Below are 21,019 nucleotides of genomic sequence, written 5' to 3'. Positions count from 1 at the left end.
ACACCAATTAATTCAGTTCGGTTTTTATCACCAATATCTCCAAATTAATCCAAAAAAATCAATTTAGTCATAATGACAAAAGCTAAACATCAAGATCACTCGATAATACGATTAAACATGAATATTTAAAGTAAACAATAAGGCTGAGACGTCAGTCATAAACAGGAAGTAGTCAGGTAAAATACCGGAAGTTGCTTTTGTTGACGGGCTGCTAGCCGCATAGCTGCTGTGATCTGGGGTTGTTATTACGTTCTCTCTACAGTTCCAAAACTTGTCATTGAATCTAAGGTCCGTTCACACGGACACAAGGCTCGTCTCGTTTCACCATAAGAGTGTCGTGAGAGTTAAACAGTTTGTATATTCCGGTAAACTAGACCAACGAGCGGTTTGTGATAGCTTAGCTCTGCGGCTAACCCTTAGCCCATCTCGCGATAGCTTAACTTGGATATTGGCTAACCGCTAGCCCCTCTCGCGATAGCTTAGCTTTGCGGCTAACCCTTAGCCCCTCTCGCTGTTGGCTCTAAAGTCAGATCTCATATCGATACTGTCATCGTATATCGACCCTGTCTGATCAGTTTAGTGAGTTAAGATCACCCCAGCCAAGTGTCCGTCATGGCAGTGGTCAACGATGGCGCCCTGAAGAAAATGCTGAAGGTAAGCAGGCCTGTGTGTGTGGGGGGGTGCATTTATTAATTATTATTTATTATAAGGTCTGTTCATGACTTTTATCCACCCCGCCAACCATGAGTATTAGTGCTGCCCTTGCTGTCTTAAGTAGCTGGATAAGAGCCAGGGTGTTTGCACGAACCACATGAAAGTCGTCGGGAAAATAGGTTGGATAGGGGGCGGGCACTTTGAAACAATACCAGCCAGGTTATTTGAAGAACCGTCTGTCTGTCACCCCCTGACGTAGATGAATAGGTCGAAGCATGATGGATGCAGTGTGGGCTCTCAAAAGGCAACCTTAGTGGTTACTCTGACAATACAGTAATTGCACTGCTGAAGATGAGACAAATTATGAATACAGTAAAGAATCGAAAGTTTGAAACAGTAAGGTCAGTTATATAAACAAAACACATAAATACATGATGCCAAGTGGAATACTTAATGTATACATGCACACTGTGTACTATTTACATTGCTATTATTATGTCATTAGAATAACATTATGCATCCTACTTCATAACTGTCTGAGAGGTCCTACAGTTATCTATTTAGCTCTGCTTTCAAACTGCTAAATCATTTCAGCCTCATAGCATCATTGCCTTAATTGTCAAAATTGCCAAATTGTCATATCCAATAACTCTCCTCTCCTCACGCTGCTGATTCCCCGTGCCTCGTTGGCTATATCCACAGCCAATCAGAGTACTTTTTACATTCCTTAATTACTATCTGCCTAAGTCATATTTGACTAAGGTATCTTTTATGCTAAATACAAGATGAACCTTAAAATATGACCCATGCAATTCTGCTGTGAGATTAAGGATAATTTAGTTAAGGCTGTCATTGCATTATGTTGTTTCAATGTCTTGGTTACCTAAGAAACTAAATGGTATTCACAGTATTTCAACTGTAGATTACTTTGTCATTTTGAATACAAATTAATTTACCTCGATGCTACCCAGACTACTGCGACATAAGTCAATGTTATTCAACTTTGTTTTAGTGATGGATCGTTTTAACTGCTGTTCTGCATAATCAGTCCCATTCCGAAGTCACTGTCCTCTCTAACCATGTGTTTGGATGTGTTTTGACAGCAATACCGATACAAGGAGATGACAGTCCGAGAGATCACCAACGTCATCTCCCAGTACAAGGACCTCAAGCCTGTCATGGACTCTTATGGTAAGGTCGTTCCAATTAGATGTTTGTTAGTTAGTTTGTGGAGTGTTGATTTCTTATTTATCTTGTGGAATGAATATTAACGTTTGCTGGAGGCTTCAATGTCGTGGTCTGTGTAGAAAGAAACTCCAAAAAGCTTTGTTGTTCAAGTGATAGAATGATTTGACTGTTTTGGTTCTGAAATGTTACGTAACCTTTTGTTGGGTAATATAGCATGGCGTTATATTGATGTGTATATCGGGTAGTCCATACAATTCTTCTTAATATGGGTTAGGTGATCATGAATGATCTGTGATCAATTCCTTTTTCTTTTCTTGTGAATCAGTGGGATTGGTTTTAAATTGGCTCATTTGGCTTCTTCTACCACACCTTCGCATGCATCTTTTATGTTTAAATACTATCAGTTTGTATTTTAGTTGCGTAAATATAAAAATGATAATAAGATTTAGTACGTCGTCATTCATTGGTTCATAGTATGTTCCTTCATGCAGCAGCACTGTTGCCTTGTCACTTATGGTGTATATCTCCCATCTGCCAGTGTTCAACGATGGCTCCACCAGAGAGCTGATGAGCTTGACGGGGACGGTTCCCGTTAGCTACAGAGGTACTGAGCGGTGATTTGTTCAGCATAAAACAACAGCACACTGTTACAAAGATATTCAGGCACATAGAAATGTGTACTTTCACATTTAATATTATGGATGTTTTTTCATTTTATACCATGAGGTATCATTAAATATGTTATCTTTAATGTAAACGATATGAATTTATATTATTTCTAGTTGAACTCTGACCCGTGTTAATACACGTTGAACAGGTTAAACATGATTTTTGGATACCCATGTGGTTGTTAAATCATCATCCCCCCCTCCCCCCCTCGTAGGAAACGTGTACAACATCCCTGTGTGTCTGTGGCTGTTGGACACCTACCCCTACAACCCCCCCATCTGCTTCGTCAAGCCCACCAGCGCCATGATGATCAAAACGGGTAAACATATCGACGCCAACGGCAAGATCTACCTGCCGTACCTCCACGAGTGGAAACACGTAGGTCTAAGATTTTGTACGCGTTAGAAAAATGCAATGTCTGTGGTATTGCCTTGTTATCTATTTATGCTCATTGTTTTGTTATTGCAAACATTTTTGCATTGACTAATGTTTATATTTATTTTTTGTGTAGTTTGATTTTGACCAGCATTTTCTTTTAGGAATTAAAGTTATATCATCCTATAGACTGACTACAACTATTCCCCTTTGAACCAGGTTATTAAATGTATTCGTATTGAATTGTAATTTCATTTTATTAGTGTAGCCCTTAATAACAGGTGCAGTCTCAAAGGGCTAAGCAGGCTGTGTTTTTATGACAGCCCCCTGACTCTAGCCCCCTAGGGGGAAAGAAAAATAAATAAAAAATACAATAATAAACCCTTCTTGGACTATTGGAACGGTTAGATGTGTAACTGTGGTCCATCCTCACGTCTCCCCGTGTGTTCCAGCCCCAGTCGGACCTGTACGGCCTCATCCAGGTGATGATCGTGGTGTTCGGGGACGAGCCCCCGGTCTTCTCCCGGCCCACCACGCAGGCCCCCCATCAGGCCTTCCAGGCCGCCGGCCCCCCTAACCGTGAGTGCTGCCGTCTGGCCTCTTAAGGTCACACCTGCTGCCCACGGTGGTTGAAGTTTGAGTGTGTAAAAACATGCCTCTTCAGCACGCCGGCGTCTGTGCAAACTGTGCCGGCTGCCTGTTCAGGCGTGTTTGAACGTGAGGTGCGGTCTGACAACGTGCGCCGTGCACGCAGTTGTTTGAGTCGTGACGTGACGTTCGACCAATATTTTTGCAGTACAGTTGAAAAGACAGGGTGTTTGGAGCTGATTTTGTTCCTGGAGAAGAATGCGCCCCAGTGAAGGCCCCTTTAGTAGTCTAACCTGAAAGAGAGGCGCACAGTGGTCTGGCCCTTCGGCGCACATGCTCACACAAACACTAAAGCTCAGTAATGCAAATGGCGGGGATTGCACCGTAGGAAACACACTTACAGAACCTCCTTGAAGCAACAATACACGTTTAAACTTAAAGGCTTACAGTGTTGAATCCCAGTATCTGGGAAGGGGCTCGAACCTTCTCACCTTTCGGGGTACTATTCTGTGATTGATCTAACTGAAGTCTGCGATCAATAAGTCTGGGGTTTTACCCCATACCTACAGGGTTTACACTACAGGAAGAATACATGTTTTATACGGACTACAAGAGATTACAATATAACTACATTTGAGAATTTCTCATATTTTCATATTGACTCGACCACAAGCTATTACCTCCCCAACACATTGTTATTTTTTAGTAATTCACCCTTAAATAAATGTTACATGCTATAATAATAATGCATCGTCTGCAGGTGGTGCTGTTGTATCAGTTTTGTAGAAAAGGTCAGACCCTTAACTGTAATCTATCACTGTTTCTGTGTCCTTCAGCCTCTTACATGCCTGGCCTGCCTGCCGTTTCCCCCTATGGACCGAATGCCAACCCTGGGTAAGCCATGTTCCTCCCCTGTCCTCCCCCACACCCAACCACCCACTCCAAGAGCCTCCGCACTCTGCCCAACCAACCTGTTTGGACACGCTTCACTCGCTCACAAAGAGTCAGTCTTTTGAATGGCCTCACTTGTGCCCTCATTCCCTAAGGCCTATATATTACAATGTTTGGGGACGAGCCAAGAGTGTAGATGGACACAGATTATGCACCGTACATAATATACCGGTGTGATGTGTGGTGGGCGCGTAAACAAGCCCACATATATTTAATGTCAGCTTGGGACAGCTCAGATGCACAGGGTGACCACTTATGTGCAGGAATGCTATTGGACGAATCTGATGACATGAAAAACACTATGAATGAGATCTAGCACAGACGGATAAGTGTGCGTCACTTTTACGCTTGTTAAACGGTGCACTATGGGTTTCATTGACTATTCAACTCTATGCTGATTCACATTTGTCTAAATACCGGATAAAGCATTAGGTGACTAAATAGTGCACTTTAAATCCCTTAAAATGTTGTTCTATTCTCTTGGATTTAACTCCATATAAGTTGTATTATTGTCTAGCTTTTCTGCTTTTAATTGTTTTAATTGTATTTGTTTGTTTTATTACTAGATAGGTGAATCGTACAGCACTTTGGTCAACTGTTGTTGTTTTTAAAGGACTCTTGAATAAACTTGAGCGTGAACTTTAGGACCAACTAGATCGTGGCCCTGCATGCATAGCTATCAGTATCTGCAGGCCCGGCCGCTGCCTCCAGTCTAACCCCGTAACCAGATCTCCCTGTGGTCCTTTGCAGCGGTTACCCTGGTTACCCGTACCCAGGGGGGAGCGCGTACCCGGCGGCGGCGGTACAGGGCCACTACCCGTCTCAGACCCCGGGCTCCGCTGTCGGTATGTTCTGCCCGTGGAGCTATGGGTCGCGTTCTGCAGCGTTCATCGTTCCCTTGGGAACCCATCTCTGTTAACGGACCCTCTTCCTCCCAGCGGCCTTGGTGGTGGGGACTCTTTGGGGACGCAATGACCACCCGATGCATTCTGTTGGTTTCATTTTACATTTACATATAGGGCATTGAGCAGACGCTTTTCCCAAAAAGTGACTTAAAACGGTTAATACACATATTGACACACCGACGGCGGTGTCGGCCATGCAAGGCGACAGCCGGCTCGTCGGTAGCAGTTAGGGAGAGGCGTCTTGCTCAGGGACACCTCGACACTCGGCTAGGAGCAGCCGGGGATCGAACTAGCAACCTTCCGGTGGCCAGTCAACCTGCTCTACCTCCTGAGCTAAGCCGACCCATTTCCTCTGTATGCCGTTCCCTCACCCAGGTGTCATCCAGAATTGAGAGTTGTCATGGTTCCCACGACGATTCTAGAAGGTTTTCCCGACATCCGATTATACCACGTAGCGGTTGGAGGAAACTGTGTATTGTTGGTAGTTCTCCTTTCTGCAGAATGATTAACTGAATGGCATTCACAGGCCTTGGCGGTTTCACAACGGGGAGTCAACACCACCCTTGTGGACCACCACCTTATCCTTTCCCTTAGTGCTGCTTGAATCTGTATCTGAGGTACCACTCAGTCTGCCAGTGTTGCGTTATCGCAGAATTCTCCCGAACAATGTCGTTTTTTCATTTCCTCATGTGAGGTTTACACAGGAAACCGGTTTGGCAATATTTGGCCGGATCTTTCTGCCATTATCATTCTTGCTATTGTGAATGTTTTTATTAACTAAACCAGCTGTCATATTTTGAACGGTGACCTTTAGACAACCTCCGTGACCTTTGAACTTCTGGAAGGGGAACTGAAAGGTCGTCGGTGAAACCAGAGTGGGGCGCATTAAAGGGCAGGGGGGTTGAGACCGGAGTGGGATGGAGCCCCCCCTGTACAGGGCTATATTTAAGACCGGGGAACAGTGGCTCACACCAGCCTGGCCTGCCTCCTATCTGACCGGCCGTCTGGGCTGATGCACAGCTGGTTCTAGACCAGTGTGGGAGGTAGCTTTGATCCAACTATATATAGTGAAGAAGATGGGCGGGGACGAGATGAGCCCTGACTGTAGGAGTTCTCACGGTGTGAGTTTAGAGTCCTCACTGTTAGTGTTTACAGTCCTCCTCTTGTTTAGAGTCCTCTTGTTCGAGTCCTCACTGATCGAGTCCTACAGTCCAATCAGCGCTCCACCGAGCTGACCCGCCTATGGTCAGAACCATGACCCTTTTGTTCCCGCTTAGTTTGGACCAGTCTGTTGCAAGCCTTTGACACCTTATTCCTAAAATGCCACATCGCTCGGGGAAGAATTAGCTCAATGGTGTTGCAATGTTATGCTCAAACACAACCAGACTGTAGATGTGGTGTTAAGGGTTGGAAGATCTAAAATATATATAGAAAATAACTTATTCAACTCGTTTTTTTATGTTGAGCTTATGGAAGTGGTCAACTGTTGACTCTGCCTTTTTTAAGCTTCTCTGTGTTTACACAAGCTGCTTCTTTCAACGGCAGTTGCATCCGATTTATTACACAAAGCAAAGAAAAGGTTATTCAAAGGAAAGCCTTTACTCTGCTTCACCATATTTACAATGTCAAGCGCTTTGCTGGTCTTGTAAAGCACCATTTATATTAAATAACCGGTAGTTATATTATAGATATTATTATGATATATATATAGTTATATTAGTAATGCATCTTGACGCTTTTGCAAAAGGCACTGGGCCCCCTGGGATTGAAACAGTCGTACAGGGTAGTGGACGGTCAAGGTTGTATGCTCTCTGGTCTTGGTTCTTGGTTCCTCTCTCTCCGTGTTCTTCTCTGCGTCCCTCACCTGGTCCCTCACCTGGTTCCTCACCTGGTGCTCCTCCCGCTCCAGGCCCCAGCCGGGACGGCACCATTGGGGAGGACACCATCCGCGCCTCGCTCATCTCGGCGGTCAGCGACAAGCTGCGCTGGAGGATGAAGGAGGAGATGGACCGCGCCCAGGCCGAGCTGGACGCCCTGAAGAGGACCGAGGAGGACCTGAAGAAGGGCCACCAGAAGCTGGAGGAGATGGTCACGCGCCTGGACCAGGAAGTGGTCAGTCAAGTTTTTCTCATCATTTTGTTGTTGTTGTTTTTTTGTCGTTGTTGTTATTGTTGTTTTCGTTGACATCGTTTTGTTGTCGTCGCATCGCCGTCGTTGTTGTTTTTCTTGTCGTGGTTGTTGCCTTCGTCTGCGCTGTCCCCATCGTTTGTCATCATTGTTGTTTTTGTTGTTGTTGTTGTTGTTGTTATTGTCACGTGTCTGACCCCCACGTTTCCCCCCCCCCCCCCCCCGGCCTGCAGAGCGAGGTTGACCGCAACATGGAGCTGCTGAAGAAGAAGGACGAGGAGCTGAGCGAGGCGCTGGAGAAGATGGAGAACCAGTCGGAGAACAACGACATCGACGACGTCATCGTGCCCACGGCGCCGCTCTACAAGCAGATCCTCAACCTGTACGCCGAGGAGAACGCCATCGAGGACACCATCTTTTACCTGGGCGAGGCCCTGCGCCGCGGCACCATCGACCTGGAGGTCTTCCTCAAGGTGAGTCTGGGGTTGGACTCCCAAACGACCTCATTTACATTTATAATTATAATAATAAACTTGTATTTTAGTTCAGCATCTATGCATCCATGTTTTTCCGAACCTGGTACCTCTTAGTTTGGATCATAACACCGCAGTGTTTGTGATGTTCTCTGCCTGTGTAGTAAATGAGTCATGTGATGGTATTGGAGCAGAGCAGAGACTTGCGTACTCGCCGATACCCGATACTGCCTTTTAGCCAGAATCTGAGGAAATTTCTGACGTTCGTTGAATTGGATTCCATCGACGTGCAACGTGTTAGGATGTTAGGCTGCATTGTTCACATTTTCAATGTAGTTATTTAATCATTCATTTCATTCATTTATTATACATTTTAAGTCGTTAAAGTGATCGGCAAAGTCGATTGGAATTCTTACTTACTGATTTATGATGATGATTATTAACACAACATTATTATGAACACTCACGCTCACGAACATACACACTCACACACACTCACACACACACACACACACACTCACACTCACACTCACACTCACACTCTCAAACTCTTGAGCAAGCAACACACGCACTCTTGAGCAATAAAGGATGCGTGTTGTATTTCTGTGCGCCTCTCTGACTCCTCCCCTTCCTGTCCGGCAGCACGTGCGTCTGCTGTCCCGGAAGCAGTTCCAGCTGCGAGCGCTGATGCAGAAGGCCCGCAAGACGGCTGGCCTGAGCGAGCTCTACTGACCGGGACCCCCCCCCCACGAGCTCTACTGACCCCCCAGGGCCGCGTCTCTCCCTCTCTGCGCCTCCTACTCTCAATCAGTTCTCTTCTTGTCTTCTCTGCTCCCTCCTCCATTCGAAGCATCAAACCTGTGTTTGAAGAGCGGCCAATTAATCCCCCGTCTTCAGCGCACTCAACCAGCTCGGTGTCTCTCTTGAAGTCTATGTCGAGCACTGTCCCCCCCTCGAAGCCAAAGGGTTGATAATAGCGGGCGTACTTTTCTACATATCCGGGTCACATTGATACAAATATCCAGCGCTGGTTCTAAACAGGAAGTCAGGATCCGGGCCGTGAGACACGATGAGGCCCCCCCCCCCCCCCCCCCACGCCGGAACCCTGAGGAGTGTGGGAAGAAGTTTACCATTTTTTATAAAAATATAAAGAGACACTCAATCACCGCTCTGCCCCCCCCCCCCCCCCCAACCCCGCCGGCCAAGGCCAACGCTGAACCGCGGGACGTCCAGGGACACGCCGCTTTGCTCCTACATTGTGCTGCAGCAGGGGGTCCTGGGGGGGGGGGGGGGGGGGCATCGCCCAGCAGGGGGTTCTGGGAGGGAGGCGGGCGTGACAGAGCAGGGGCGACATGGCGTCACGGGCGACACGGCCAGCCCGTGGGGAGGTGTGTTCGTGTGGAGTAAGCACAAATAGCTGCGATGTAAGTTAGAGCGGCCCCTGCCCTCCTGACGAGAAGGTTACCCCGTGGTCTGGGGTGTCGATGTCCGGGGCGACCTTTCATGGAAGGGCAGCGGGCAGAAGGGCGGAGCTATAAGTGGGAAAGCCTCCAGTAGGCAGGAAGTGGCTGGAAGCTCCTCGGCCTTGAGTTTGGGTTTTGTACTTCTTTGTGTCCATGCTTTTGTTTCTTGTGATGTTGGTCAGTCCCCCCCCCCCCTTCCCTCCATAACGACTCTCTCCTGTCCTTCCTTCCTCCTTTGCTCTTGTCTGTGTTAAGGATCGTACCAGTGGGTTTTCCATTGGGCTGCTATGGTTTGTTTCCCTGTTGATTCCTTCTTCATTTCAGGTCGTCTCGACACTCTCAAGCCAACGGCTAACTTTAGCTTTTTACTCCATTTACTTATCCTCTTTTTTCGCTTTCCACTCCGAATCGTCGATGTTATTGTTGTGGAGATTCTCTCCGTGAGTTTAGGGAGAACTATACAAAGAATTGTTGTACTAATTAAGTTAACTTATCTATAGTTTCCGGTCCTCTTTAAAATTACTTTTTACTAAATGCACTTTGAATTGTACGATGGTTATTCTAGGTTTGGGTTTCATCTCGTTGGGTTCCAGCCGTAGACGACGTGTCAATTTTTGTTTTATATATATCTGTAGATTTTATGTAACTCAGTTCAATTAAAACAATTCTGACTGGATCTCCATGTGTCCTTTTATTTTACCTGCTGGATAACGATGGACTTCATAACGCACACCCTTTAACGACAACCCATGAACTGCATGGGTTGTCCGACAATACTGCATTGTCGGTCATTGTTGTTTTCTTCTACTGAAACAATCCAAAGTATTCAATGTATTTTTAAAAGCACACACACCACTTTGAACGAGAATAACAAACCAGGCTAATCTGCCTGTTGGGTCAAACCATGGCCTGGCTTTACAGAACAGCTGACTGAGTGGGCTTTATTGAAAACACAGGAAAAACGACATACCCATAATGCTACACTCTGTACACAAATAGATTGCCCATAATGCTACAGTCGGTACACAAACAGAATGGAGCTAATTCAACAATGGGCATGAAAACAAGACAAAAGACCGTCACGTGATTTCTTTGATTTATTTGGTGGGAAAATCTAAACATGTGTGTCCAGCTGTGGGTCCACTGGTGGTGACGGACAGGAGGACTAGAATTTTTAGGAATACATGAATCTTCTGCTGCCTCTGCAGGCATTGAACCTTATGTGTAGAGACATCTGAAATAATATAAATACATTGTAAGGTGCACACTCAAAAAGAACAGTTGTTTTTTGACTCATTAGTTACTCTATTATACTAGGGTTCATTCACTGAAACTTTTGAGTACCACTGTTGTGTTTGTTTTTTTTATATATAAACTTCCTGGTTCTAGTAAATTCTCTTAAAATAAAATAAATATTTATCTTATTCTATATCAGTGCATTTGCAGTCAAATGTTGGTGATACGTTTTTCAGTCGCTGTTGGGGTTGAGTGATGTGAGTTCAGCACTGGTGTGAAGTTTAAGGTGTTTTGGTTTCACAGCAGGGACTGCACGCCGTTATCGTTGTCCTCGGTTTCAAGAAAGGAATGGAAGTCAAGACCAAAACAACAACTTGGATGGAAATACCTGACTGGCAAAAACAGACATATCTGAGCAGTACATCGACAGACGACACGGATGAGTGACGACCAGGAGCCAAGCACACAAACAGACAAACAATAGTGTAATTTGCATTGATTTGCAAAGGTGTTTCCACCGGTGACACCGACTGCACGGTAAAGGCTGAGGTTATGAGGTTCTTCTCAAAGGCTTCAGTCATAGATAGAAGGGGGACATCTAAACCAAACTACTTCCAGTGCGCTACACACTCCCGTGCAAAGCCTTCCTGACGTGGGTCAGTCAGGGTTAAGACTAGCATATGAAGGTCACACGAGAAAGTAACGTGTAATCAGCCATGTAACAATGTAAACGCTACACTGTAAGGTCAGGGATAGGGTCACGGTTAGTTTACACCATGCCATCACGTTAATACAATTGAAGCACTCGCTGCAACACGTAGTTACAATGCTACACTGATGAAAGTGTGACTGGTTTTTGGGGGAGGAGGTGGGGGAGAGACGGAGTAAGGGGGGGAGGTAGGGGTGGGGTATGGGCTCAGAGCAAGGATCTTCACAGGGACAGCTCCTTCTGGACCTCCCACAGTGTCTCGGCGCTCTTCACCAGCTGCTTCTCCTCGTCGGGCTTCAGGGTCATGTGGATGACGTCTGTCAGGCCGCTGTTCCCCAGGACACACGGAACGCTGAGGAACACCTCGTCCTTCACCCCGTGCATGCCCTGCTCGGTGGGGAGGGAGGAAGGAGACAGTCAGAGGTTTGATGGGAACACCAGCCGGGATCACCTGGTCCGGGGGCTGGAGTGGTTGTGTTGGCGTGGGACTTAATGTACTCACTTATTGTACGTTGTACGTCCTGGCACTTAGTACTAAACATAGAGTAGCGTCTTATCCTAGCTGTCTTTGTTGTATAGGGGGGAGGGGTTAACCTAGTGATTGTTAGGGCTTGGCACTTGGTTCTATGAACATCCTTACTGTGCCGACAGCGATATATCGTTCCCTTTCTTCTGACAAATGGATTTATTGTAAGTCGCTTTGGATAAAAGCGTCTGATAAACGCCCTGAATGTGAAAGGACCAGCGCCACACAAACAGGCCCTGTTCGTTTGTTGTTACTTTGGAATAGTATTGATTATTTAAATAATCTTTTTATTATTTACTTTTTTATTATATTATTCATTTGTAAAAAACTATCAATAGATAGCTGGATACTTACTTAGATCTAATGTAGGTTAATAAAGACTTTTTAGTTAACCTTTTAGTATAAAACCTTATTCCCCTCCCAGCAGGGGTCTACCAGGTGGTTGGGTAAAGTGGGGCTGGTTACCTGGACCAGGGTGGACACCGGGTGCACCTTGTGCATGTTCTTCTGGATGCTCTCCACCAGGTCAGCAACGGACATACCGATGGCCCAGGAGGTGTAGCCCTTCAGCTTGATCACCTCGTAGGCACTGAGGGGACACACACACACACACACACACACACACACACACACACACACACACACACACACACACACACACACACACACACACACACACACACACACACACACACACACACACACACGTTTAAGATGATATGTTGAACTGCCCTGCCTTGGTTTAATATATGATCGTACTGCTATGTAGGGCCGAGTTGAGCCAACCTGCCATACACAGGGCTATCATCCGTACCCTGGTAGAAAACGGTACATAGACTCCATGAAATGTGCTCCTCCTGCACAGTATTTCAGTTCAGTCGTAGCACCGAGCTCACTTGACCTCAGTCAGAGGAAGCATTCTCACCACAGAGCTCACTCAAACTCAGTCACATATTTTCACTTTCCGTTTCTTTTACTTCCTGCATTCCCTTGTGACCCTGGTGTGTGTAAAACCCTTTTGTGTCTTATCGCTGATGTTGACACACTGCACTGTGGCTTTGCGTTGTACCGCAGATCAATGTGGCGCGTTTCCTTGCGTCAATGCGTGCATCGGACTGTAACTTTAGTTTCTGCCAGCTGTGAGATAGCAGGCCGGTACGGTGCCTGCTGTGAGATAGCAGACCGGTACGGTGGACCATGCCAGAAACTCACCCCTCCACCACCTCCTTGTGGACCTTCTTCCAGTTCTCAGAGTCGGCCTCTGTGCCCATCTGGGGGTTCAGCCCCTGGAGAGAGACCCCAGCCACGTTCACACCACTCCACACGGGCACTGTGGGGGAGGGGGGGCACACACACACACACACACACACACACTTTTAATACAACAGATTTTACATTTGAAACACACAAGTTGTAGGAAACGTAGACGACCGGAAGGCAATGCTAAATAATTGTGTGATAATGATTGAAACTAGCTTGATTTAACATGACATCTAGATTTAAATGCGATATAGTGCGCTATATTATCATCAGAATCAGACAAACATAACACAGGAGTGTTTTGTGATGTTCTCTGCCTGTGTAGTAAATGAGTCATGTGATCGTTTTGTTCTCGCCGATACCCGATACTGCTTTTTTTTTTGCAGTATCTGCAGTATTTCTCCAGTCAGAACGGGGTGCGGCCCACCCACCACTAGAGTCGCCGTGCTCCCCCACGATCCAGCCGTGGCAGCTGGACGGGTGCAGGTGCAGCTTCTCGCCCATCAGGTGGCGGAAGCGGGCGGAGTCCAGGTTGGTGCCGGAGCCAATCACGCGGTTGCGAGGGAAACCGCTCAGCTTCCACGCCACGTAGGTCAGGATGTCCACTGGGAGGTCGGGACATGAACCACGGTTACCATGGAGATCCCTTCCAGTCCACAGGGAGTGTAGCCTAGAGCCATGGCTGTACAACAAGATATCTGGAGACCACCAGCTGACTAGTCTCTCCCCCTCCATCCTCTCCCCCCCTCCCCTCGCTCTCTCACCACCACCAGAATACAGTCCCTCCCCCCTCACCTGGGTTGGAGACCACCAGCAGGATGCAGTGTCACCCTCCCTCCCCTCACCTGGGTTGGAGACCACCAGCAGGATGCAGTGTCCCCCTCCCTCCCCTCACCTGGGTTGGAGACCACCAGCAGGATGCAGTCTCATCCTCCACCTCCCTCCCCCCTTCTTCTCTTCCTCTTCCCCTCCCCCTCTCACCTTGGTTGGAGACCACCCCTCCCTCCCCCCCCCCCCCCCCCCACCTTGGTTGGAGACCACCCCTCCTCTCCCCCCCCCCTCACCTTGGTCTGAGACCACCCCTCCCTCCCCCCCCCCCTACTCTCCCCCCCCTCACCTGGGTTGGAGACCACCCCTCCCTCCACCCCACTCAAATGGGTTGGAGACCACCCCTCCCTCCCTCCCTCCCCCCCCCTCACCTGGGTTGGAGACCACCCCTCCTCTCCCCCCCCCCCCTCACCTTGGTCTGAGACCACCCCTCCCCCCCCCCCCCCCCCCCTCCTCACCCCCCCCCCTCACCTGGGTTGGAGACCACCCCTCCCTCCACCCCCCTCCCCTGGGTTGGAGACCACCCCTCCCTCCCCCCCCCTCACCTGGGTTGGAGACCACCAACAGGATGCAGTTGGGGCTGTACTTGACGATGTTGGGGATGATGAACTTGAAGATGTTGACGTTGCGCTGCACCAGGTTCAGCCGGCTCTCCCCCTCGTTCTGGCGGGCCCCCGCCGTCACCACGACGATCTTGGAGTTGGCCGTCACGGCGTAGTCTGTGGGGGGAAGACACCGGGTCAGCCACGGCGGGACGAACCGCAGGACAACATCCACAGCTCAAGTGCCCTAGTTACAGTTACAAATATGTTCATTGAGGTCTTTCTGTCTGTCCGTCTGGCCGTTGCGTTTATTGGAAGGACGCGTGGTGGTGGTGTTGAAGCTTTGCTGATAATGATACACAGCCTGGTGCCTCCATGCTGCCATGCAGGAGCTCTCTCACTGAGTGTGTGTGGGGGTGGCTGAGTACTCAATGCACAACAGGTGTGCAGCCTCACCCAGCCCCAGAGTCCAGTCAATCAGACTCGGGCCAGGTGAGGCTGCTTCAACCAGCCGTCATCCACACACCTTGCTCCAGGTGTCCCTGAGCAAGACACCTCATCCTAACTGCTCCCGACAGGCTGGCTGTCGCCTTGGGATTATTTGCATGAATGGGTGAATGTTTGGCAATATTGTAAAGCACTTTGAGTGGCTGTTGGTAAGAAAAGCGCGATATAAATGCAGTCCCTTTTACATAGCACCTGAGCAGTAAGGGAGAGAGAGCGTCTTTGTGGCCTGGACTGACCTTTGTCCGCGACGATCTTGTGCGTCTTGAGGAACAGAGACCCGTGCTGCAGGTCCATGACCTCGCCCTTCAGCTTGTCCTCCATCACGTCCACCAGGGCCAGCTCGTCACACAGGTCCTGCACACACACACACACACACACACACACACACACACACACACACACACACACACACACACACACACACACACACACACACACACACACACACACACACACACACACACACACAGTTTCCCATTGATCAGCATTGAACAGCTCACTTCTGTTATGCGTCGATTTTTGTAGTCCTTTTACGTGCTCTGCCTATCAACCCCCTAGTCGGAGTCACAGGACCCCTCAGAGCTGTTTGCAGTTGTAACGACCTCAGGGTCCTTATGTCTCGACTCTCAGGGTCGTCTGCTGGTCGGTCTGACGGCTAGTTCTCTCTACATCGCCGCGGAGCAACATTCTTCCCGCAGACAGGTCTCCACTTTGAGAAATCAGAGCGGGTCTCTCAGGCGGGCTCGGTTGCCTAGTAACCGGACTTGTGTTTCCTTGGGTTCAGGGGTTCATCTGATTCATGGTGTTTGGCTTTGTGCTTCATTCATGCGGCGCTACCCCTCCCGTTCTGCCCGCGGTTCTGCAGGACTCATCTTGCCTTGCCTGTACGCGGGTACACGACCGGAGCCCCAGACAGACGCCCTCACTCTCCCCCGGGACTTGAGACTGTACTGGCTCGGATCCACATGAACGGACAAACTACACTTCAGTTTGATGTATAACCGATGAGGATAACATAACCAACCATGAAGGTTAATGGCGGACTGACTGACTCAGTCAGTCCGTACAAAACAAATTGAAATGTTAACCTTAGCGTGTTCCTTATCCAAACAAACTGCAGCATCTATGTTTATAGCTCTATGATAACGGGGGTTCAGTGAATCGTTGATCGTCTGCTTCGGTCTTACCTTGAGCAGGATGCTGACGGCTGACGCCATGCCAACCATGCCGACCCCCACCACTGTCACCTTGTTCGTGGAGCCAATTGGCTCCTCCTTCATCACATGACTGATGAGTTTATCCTTGGTGGACATCTGAGGGGGAGGGAGGGGGGGGGAAGGAGGAGAGGGAGACACAACAACAAAGGTGAAGTCGAGACAAGATCGTACAGATAAATATTAAGCTGTGTGTGTTTATTGGCTCACATTCTTATGCATCAATTCCTCTTTTTAAATAGAAACCCCAAACCACAACGATTGGCACCCATTGCATTAGCAAGATGCTAAGCATTCAGATTGGCCACTTCCCTGGTATCCTAGTGTCTGTATATCCAGTCAATATATACATTAAGTTTCGCCAATCGCCATCTCAGCACAAGGCAACCCGGCACTACTCTTACATGACGACGCAACTGTGGTTACATCACCCCCCCCCCCCCCCCCCCCCCCCCCCCCGCCTCTCTCTCTCTGACTCAGAAGCACGTAGCACAGATGAGGGGCGTGGTGGTGTGTTCAGACGCACGTAGCGCAGAGACTAGCGTGGTCTGGACAGAAGCACGTAGCGAAGAGACTAGCTTGGTGTGGACAGACGCACGTAGCGCCGCACAGAGACTAGCATGGTCTGGACAGACGCACGTATCGCAGAGACTAGCGTGGCGTGGACAGACGCACGTAGCGCAGAGAGAGACTAGCATGGTCTGGACAGACGCACGTGGGGCAGAGACTAGCCTGGTCTGGACAGACGCACGAAGTGGGTGTGATGATGATGATTCATGGGACAAAGTGTACCCTCTGTGTAGGCCCATCGCACATCAGTCAACCTGACCCCTAGTGGAGCCTACCGGCTGGTTCATGAGGGTGACGCGCTTTCGTTGCGTAAAACCAATTTTGGTGCCAAGTCATCAGTGTGCCAAGACGCGTTTTTCCGGAGTAAAACCGGACACCAGCACATTGTTTCCTGCTGTGGGCACCGCCCCCCCAAGCAGTCCACCTCTCCAGAGTTATTATTTAAGGATATGGCTTCAAGGGAATTATATACAGCCTTATCCAACCACCCGAGCACACCGAACACAGGCAACCCGTCTGTTCATGTAACCTCATAATAGACACACATGTTGAGTCTTAATACAAACAACGTGTTTATTTATTATTCATTAGGTTAGTTAAAATAAGCCAGAAACGCCTCCCCCCCCTGCATCTCCCAGACACCTATAGTAGGCTCTATCCCACACACTACATAATGTCTGTGTCGCCATCATCAGGGCTATATCACTATCTTTAGGTCTAGCCTATATAACAATCATTGGGTCTATATCACTATAATCAGGTAAATATCAATACATCCGGTCTATATCCCTATAATTAGGTATATTGCACTTGAATTAGTTCTATATCACTATATAATTAGGTCTATATCAGTTTAATTAGTTATATATCCTCATTCACTCGCTGGCCAGAGCTACTCCAAGCTAAAAGGAAAATGACGTCAGAAGGTGTCCTACCTTGAGGCTATAGTGAGGCGATGTAGAAGAAGACTCTGAACTCCTGACTGCTACCGGACGGCTGGTTGCGGCTCTCAGCAGTGGCGGCGCCGGTGGCTGTATTTAAAGAAGCGGACATGCGCAGTAGCGGAGGCGATGGGCGGGTCTCGGCGTATCGTGTTGAGCGGCACGTAACCGAGAGGATGTGGGGAGTCTGTGGAGCGCCTGCGCAGTGCAAGATGTATATCCTTATCATATGAAATGTGTCGTCATATTGGATTTTATTGTATTTTTGTGGTTTCAGATATTGAATTCATGTAACATGACGTTATTATTAGTGTTATTGGTATTAATAGGTATTCACAGAGTATCTGTGGATACCTATGGTTATTCTAGGGATTCTTATTCTTATTATTGTGGGCGTCTAATTTTCCCTTAAACGAAAAGAGACGCTAGTGAAGCAATGAAGAAATGTCTCTTTATAAAGTCCTATGTGCTGAATACATTCCTTTTAATTGTATTACAAGGAAACGGCCACAAAGGAAGAGGATGAATCGCTTGTGTAAAGGCCAGTGTTGTGAGAAGCCAGCGTTGCTGTACTCGCGGCCCGTGGCGCCCCCTGGTATTTAAATCTTGCCACTGCACCTCCGCCTGCAGCTCCAAAACTGTTGCAAAGAAGTTGCGCAGTAGGCCTACTTATATTTTAATCCAGTCAGTGGCGATTTCAAACTATTTTCAGCGGTGCACACCAACGAATTGTATCAGCACACCTACAGAAATATAATAATTATTATTATTTTCCAAAATTTAGGAGGTTAAGATCTAGGTAGTTATTCCCTGGATCCGTTTCAGCAGTCTCAGCAAAGACTTGTCATGGCATTCTAACCAGGGGCCTCTACGAATTCTCTTTTTTGCATAGAAAATTTCCTTTCCTATGGAGATGACCCGGAAGTGCTTGGAGGAAAGGTGGTTCGAATTCTAAAAATGCTTAAGAAAGGAGCCTTTATGCTTCCTTTAACCCTCCTTAAGCATATGTTACTCTTCCTGAGCTTACTTTGCAAAGGAAAGGAGATAGTGGTATCCCATAATCCTTAATGGCGCAATATTTAAAGCAACATGCCACCGACGAAGTTTACCGACTCTACGCGAAGACGCGTGAGAGATAGCAGAGAGACGCGGTAAAGCAGAAGAATATAAGGGAAGAAAATACAATTGATAATAATGGATACCAATTCCAGAAACATAATTATTTGAATACAAATGAATTCATTTATTGCTGGTTAGTAAGCACATACAATACACCATAAGAAAAGAAAATCCCAACTTCGCATTTAAGAAAGACTACTGGGGGCAGTTAATTTCAACATCAACATAAGTTTAGCCTCTTTTTTTTCACATGTGAATTCAAGTGGCCTAAAATATTCCCGTTGGCCAAGTCCAACCTAAGTGATTCTCACTGTTGGCGATAACCTGATTGAAATCAATACGACAAGAAGAACGCATGGATCAAAGAGCACTTGTTTCGTCTATCTTCGGAAAATTGTAGTTTCACACTAAAGACGCTAGAGGTCAGCAATACCCGCCGTCACGCAATGACGTCGGCTAGGAAGAGTGGAGTCGAATTCATTTTAAACAGTGCTGTCTTTTCCTATGTTCGAAAGGGAGCATCTTTTCATCTCTCCTTGACCCGATGACGTTTTCCCACAAAGGTTAAGGAAAGGAGGCATAAAGGTTAGGAGATTTGACTTGGTTGAGGCCCCAGGGCTTCAACCAATGTTGCCAGATTGGGCCTGATTTAAACATGATCACACTGATAGCTACTCGTAGATGGAGAGAGAGGAGCCTCGATGGGTTGCCCTCACCTGTTTTGGAAAAAGTAATTGCTTCCTCTTTCCCTAATGACATAGAGTACTTGGCTTTGTGCAGCATCTCACCCCAGCTATCTTTGTATACGGGGAATGGGTTAACCTAGCGATTGTTAGGGCTTGGCCCTTGGTGATATGAACATCCTTGTACCGACAGCGATATATTGTTGTTTCTTCGGACAAATGCACTTATTGTAATTCACTCTGGATAAAAGCGTCTGCTAAATGTCCTCAATGCAAATGTAAATGTAGGCCTTTTAGAACCTGTAACTCGTGTATTCTTTTTTTTTATAGCTTCCACCGAACTGGTTTTCAGTCTGAGATCGTTGTCTCTTATCTCTGGCTTGTTCCTTATTGCCCAGGTGAACACACTGGAGGGAGGACCTGTTGGACAACCTCTGTATTAAAGGTCCCATGACATGCTATTTTATGTATTCTTTAATATAGGTATTAGTGGGCAACTAACACAGTATTCAAAGACGTTCCTGAAATTCAGCCGTGGCGCAGAGTTACAGCCACTCCGAGCCAGTCGCACATTGAGCTTCCCCCAAATGCGCTGTTTCGGTGGGCGTGTCAAGGAGGAGGGTGGGGGTGTGGCCCTGAGCAGCTTGCAGCCAGGGACGGTACCATGCGCTCTGTTTACAGTGGATGTATCGCAATGGCGAGGCGCACACAGCCTTTAGCCGTGTTCTGTAAATATTCTAGAACACACGGGAGTCCTGGAGCTCTATATCTAAATATTATCATATAGCCTACACAGATATCTATATCATATAATGCATATTATCACGGCCAAAAGCTGTGTGAGCCGATATTCCGACGTTCCTGGTTCTTCAACGTCCACATCAATGTGAATACACACACTGTAACGCAAGTGTTTCTTGTCGGTTCTTTGACGTGTCTTGTATTTCCACAACGAGACTGTCGTGGGGGTTATCTGAGCCATGGTTGAGAAGGAATTGGGGGAAAGGAACTTTGGTTTGACTCGCTGAAGTAGGCTACATGAACTGCGACATGCCGCGAGGCACCATCGCCCGGCAGCGGGCAGCGGGCAGCCGGCAGCAGGCAGCGCGCAGTTCAGTCGATTTCAGGTTGATGTGAAAGTGGAAGAACCAGAGACGTCGCAGAACCCGTCAAAGTCGTTTGTGATTCATAATATCGTCTGGAGGCGCACACAATATGTTATATGATATAGATATCTATGTATTATATGATATTATTTAGATATAGAGCTCCAGGACTGTAACGCAAGTGTTGTACACTTCCTTGTTATTTGGATAACCGTTAGTTGATGTGATGGCGCATAACGCGTCGGACTCTCGTCTCTGGTATTTCTACAACGAGACTCGTATTGGGGGTTATCTCAGCCAAAGTTGAGAATGAATTGGGGGGAAGGAACTTTGGCTTTGACTCCCTCAAGAACATGAACCACGACATGGAGGAGAAAGGGATTGT

The 21,019-nt window shown here is 47.5% G+C and overlaps 2 protein-coding genes across 2 annotated transcripts; one reads left to right on the top strand and one right to left on the bottom strand.

Annotated features, from left to right (window-relative positions):
* Window positions 1-170: 170 nt before the first annotated feature.
* On the top strand, window positions 171-10,069 carry tsg101a (tumor susceptibility 101a). The gene is made up of 10 exons (XM_030366685.1): window positions 171-654; window positions 1,758-1,845; window positions 2,381-2,446; window positions 2,726-2,889; window positions 3,339-3,465; window positions 4,311-4,368; window positions 5,176-5,270; window positions 7,240-7,442; window positions 7,691-7,930; window positions 8,573-10,069. Exons 1-10 carry the CDS (start codon window positions 613-615, stop codon window positions 8,660-8,662), a joined length of 1,173 nt encoding a protein of 390 aa, XP_030222545.1. The 5' UTR covers window positions 171-612; the 3' UTR covers window positions 8,663-10,069.
* A 403-nt stretch (window positions 10,070-10,472) lies between these two features.
* ldha (lactate dehydrogenase A4) lies at window positions 10,473-17,937 on the bottom strand. The gene is made up of 8 exons (XM_030366686.1): window positions 17,721-17,937; window positions 16,189-16,314; window positions 15,238-15,355; window positions 14,498-14,671; window positions 13,556-13,729; window positions 13,077-13,194; window positions 12,330-12,453; window positions 10,473-11,725 (listed from the first exon to the last, which is right to left on the bottom strand). Exons 2-8 carry the CDS (start codon window positions 16,312-16,314, stop codon window positions 11,561-11,563), a joined length of 999 nt encoding a protein of 332 aa, XP_030222546.1. The 5' UTR covers window positions 17,721-17,937; the 3' UTR covers window positions 10,473-11,560.
* Between the last annotated feature and the right edge of the window lie 3,082 nt (window positions 17,938-21,019).

This window comes from Gadus morhua, chromosome 9 (genome assembly GCF_902167405.1).
Source record: "Gadus morhua chromosome 9, gadMor3.0, whole genome shotgun sequence".
NCBI lineage: Eukaryota > Metazoa > Chordata > Actinopteri > Gadiformes > Gadidae > Gadus > Gadus morhua.
The sequence above is the reverse complement of the archived record's forward strand: the minus strand, read 5'-3'. Positions and strand labels throughout refer to the sequence as shown.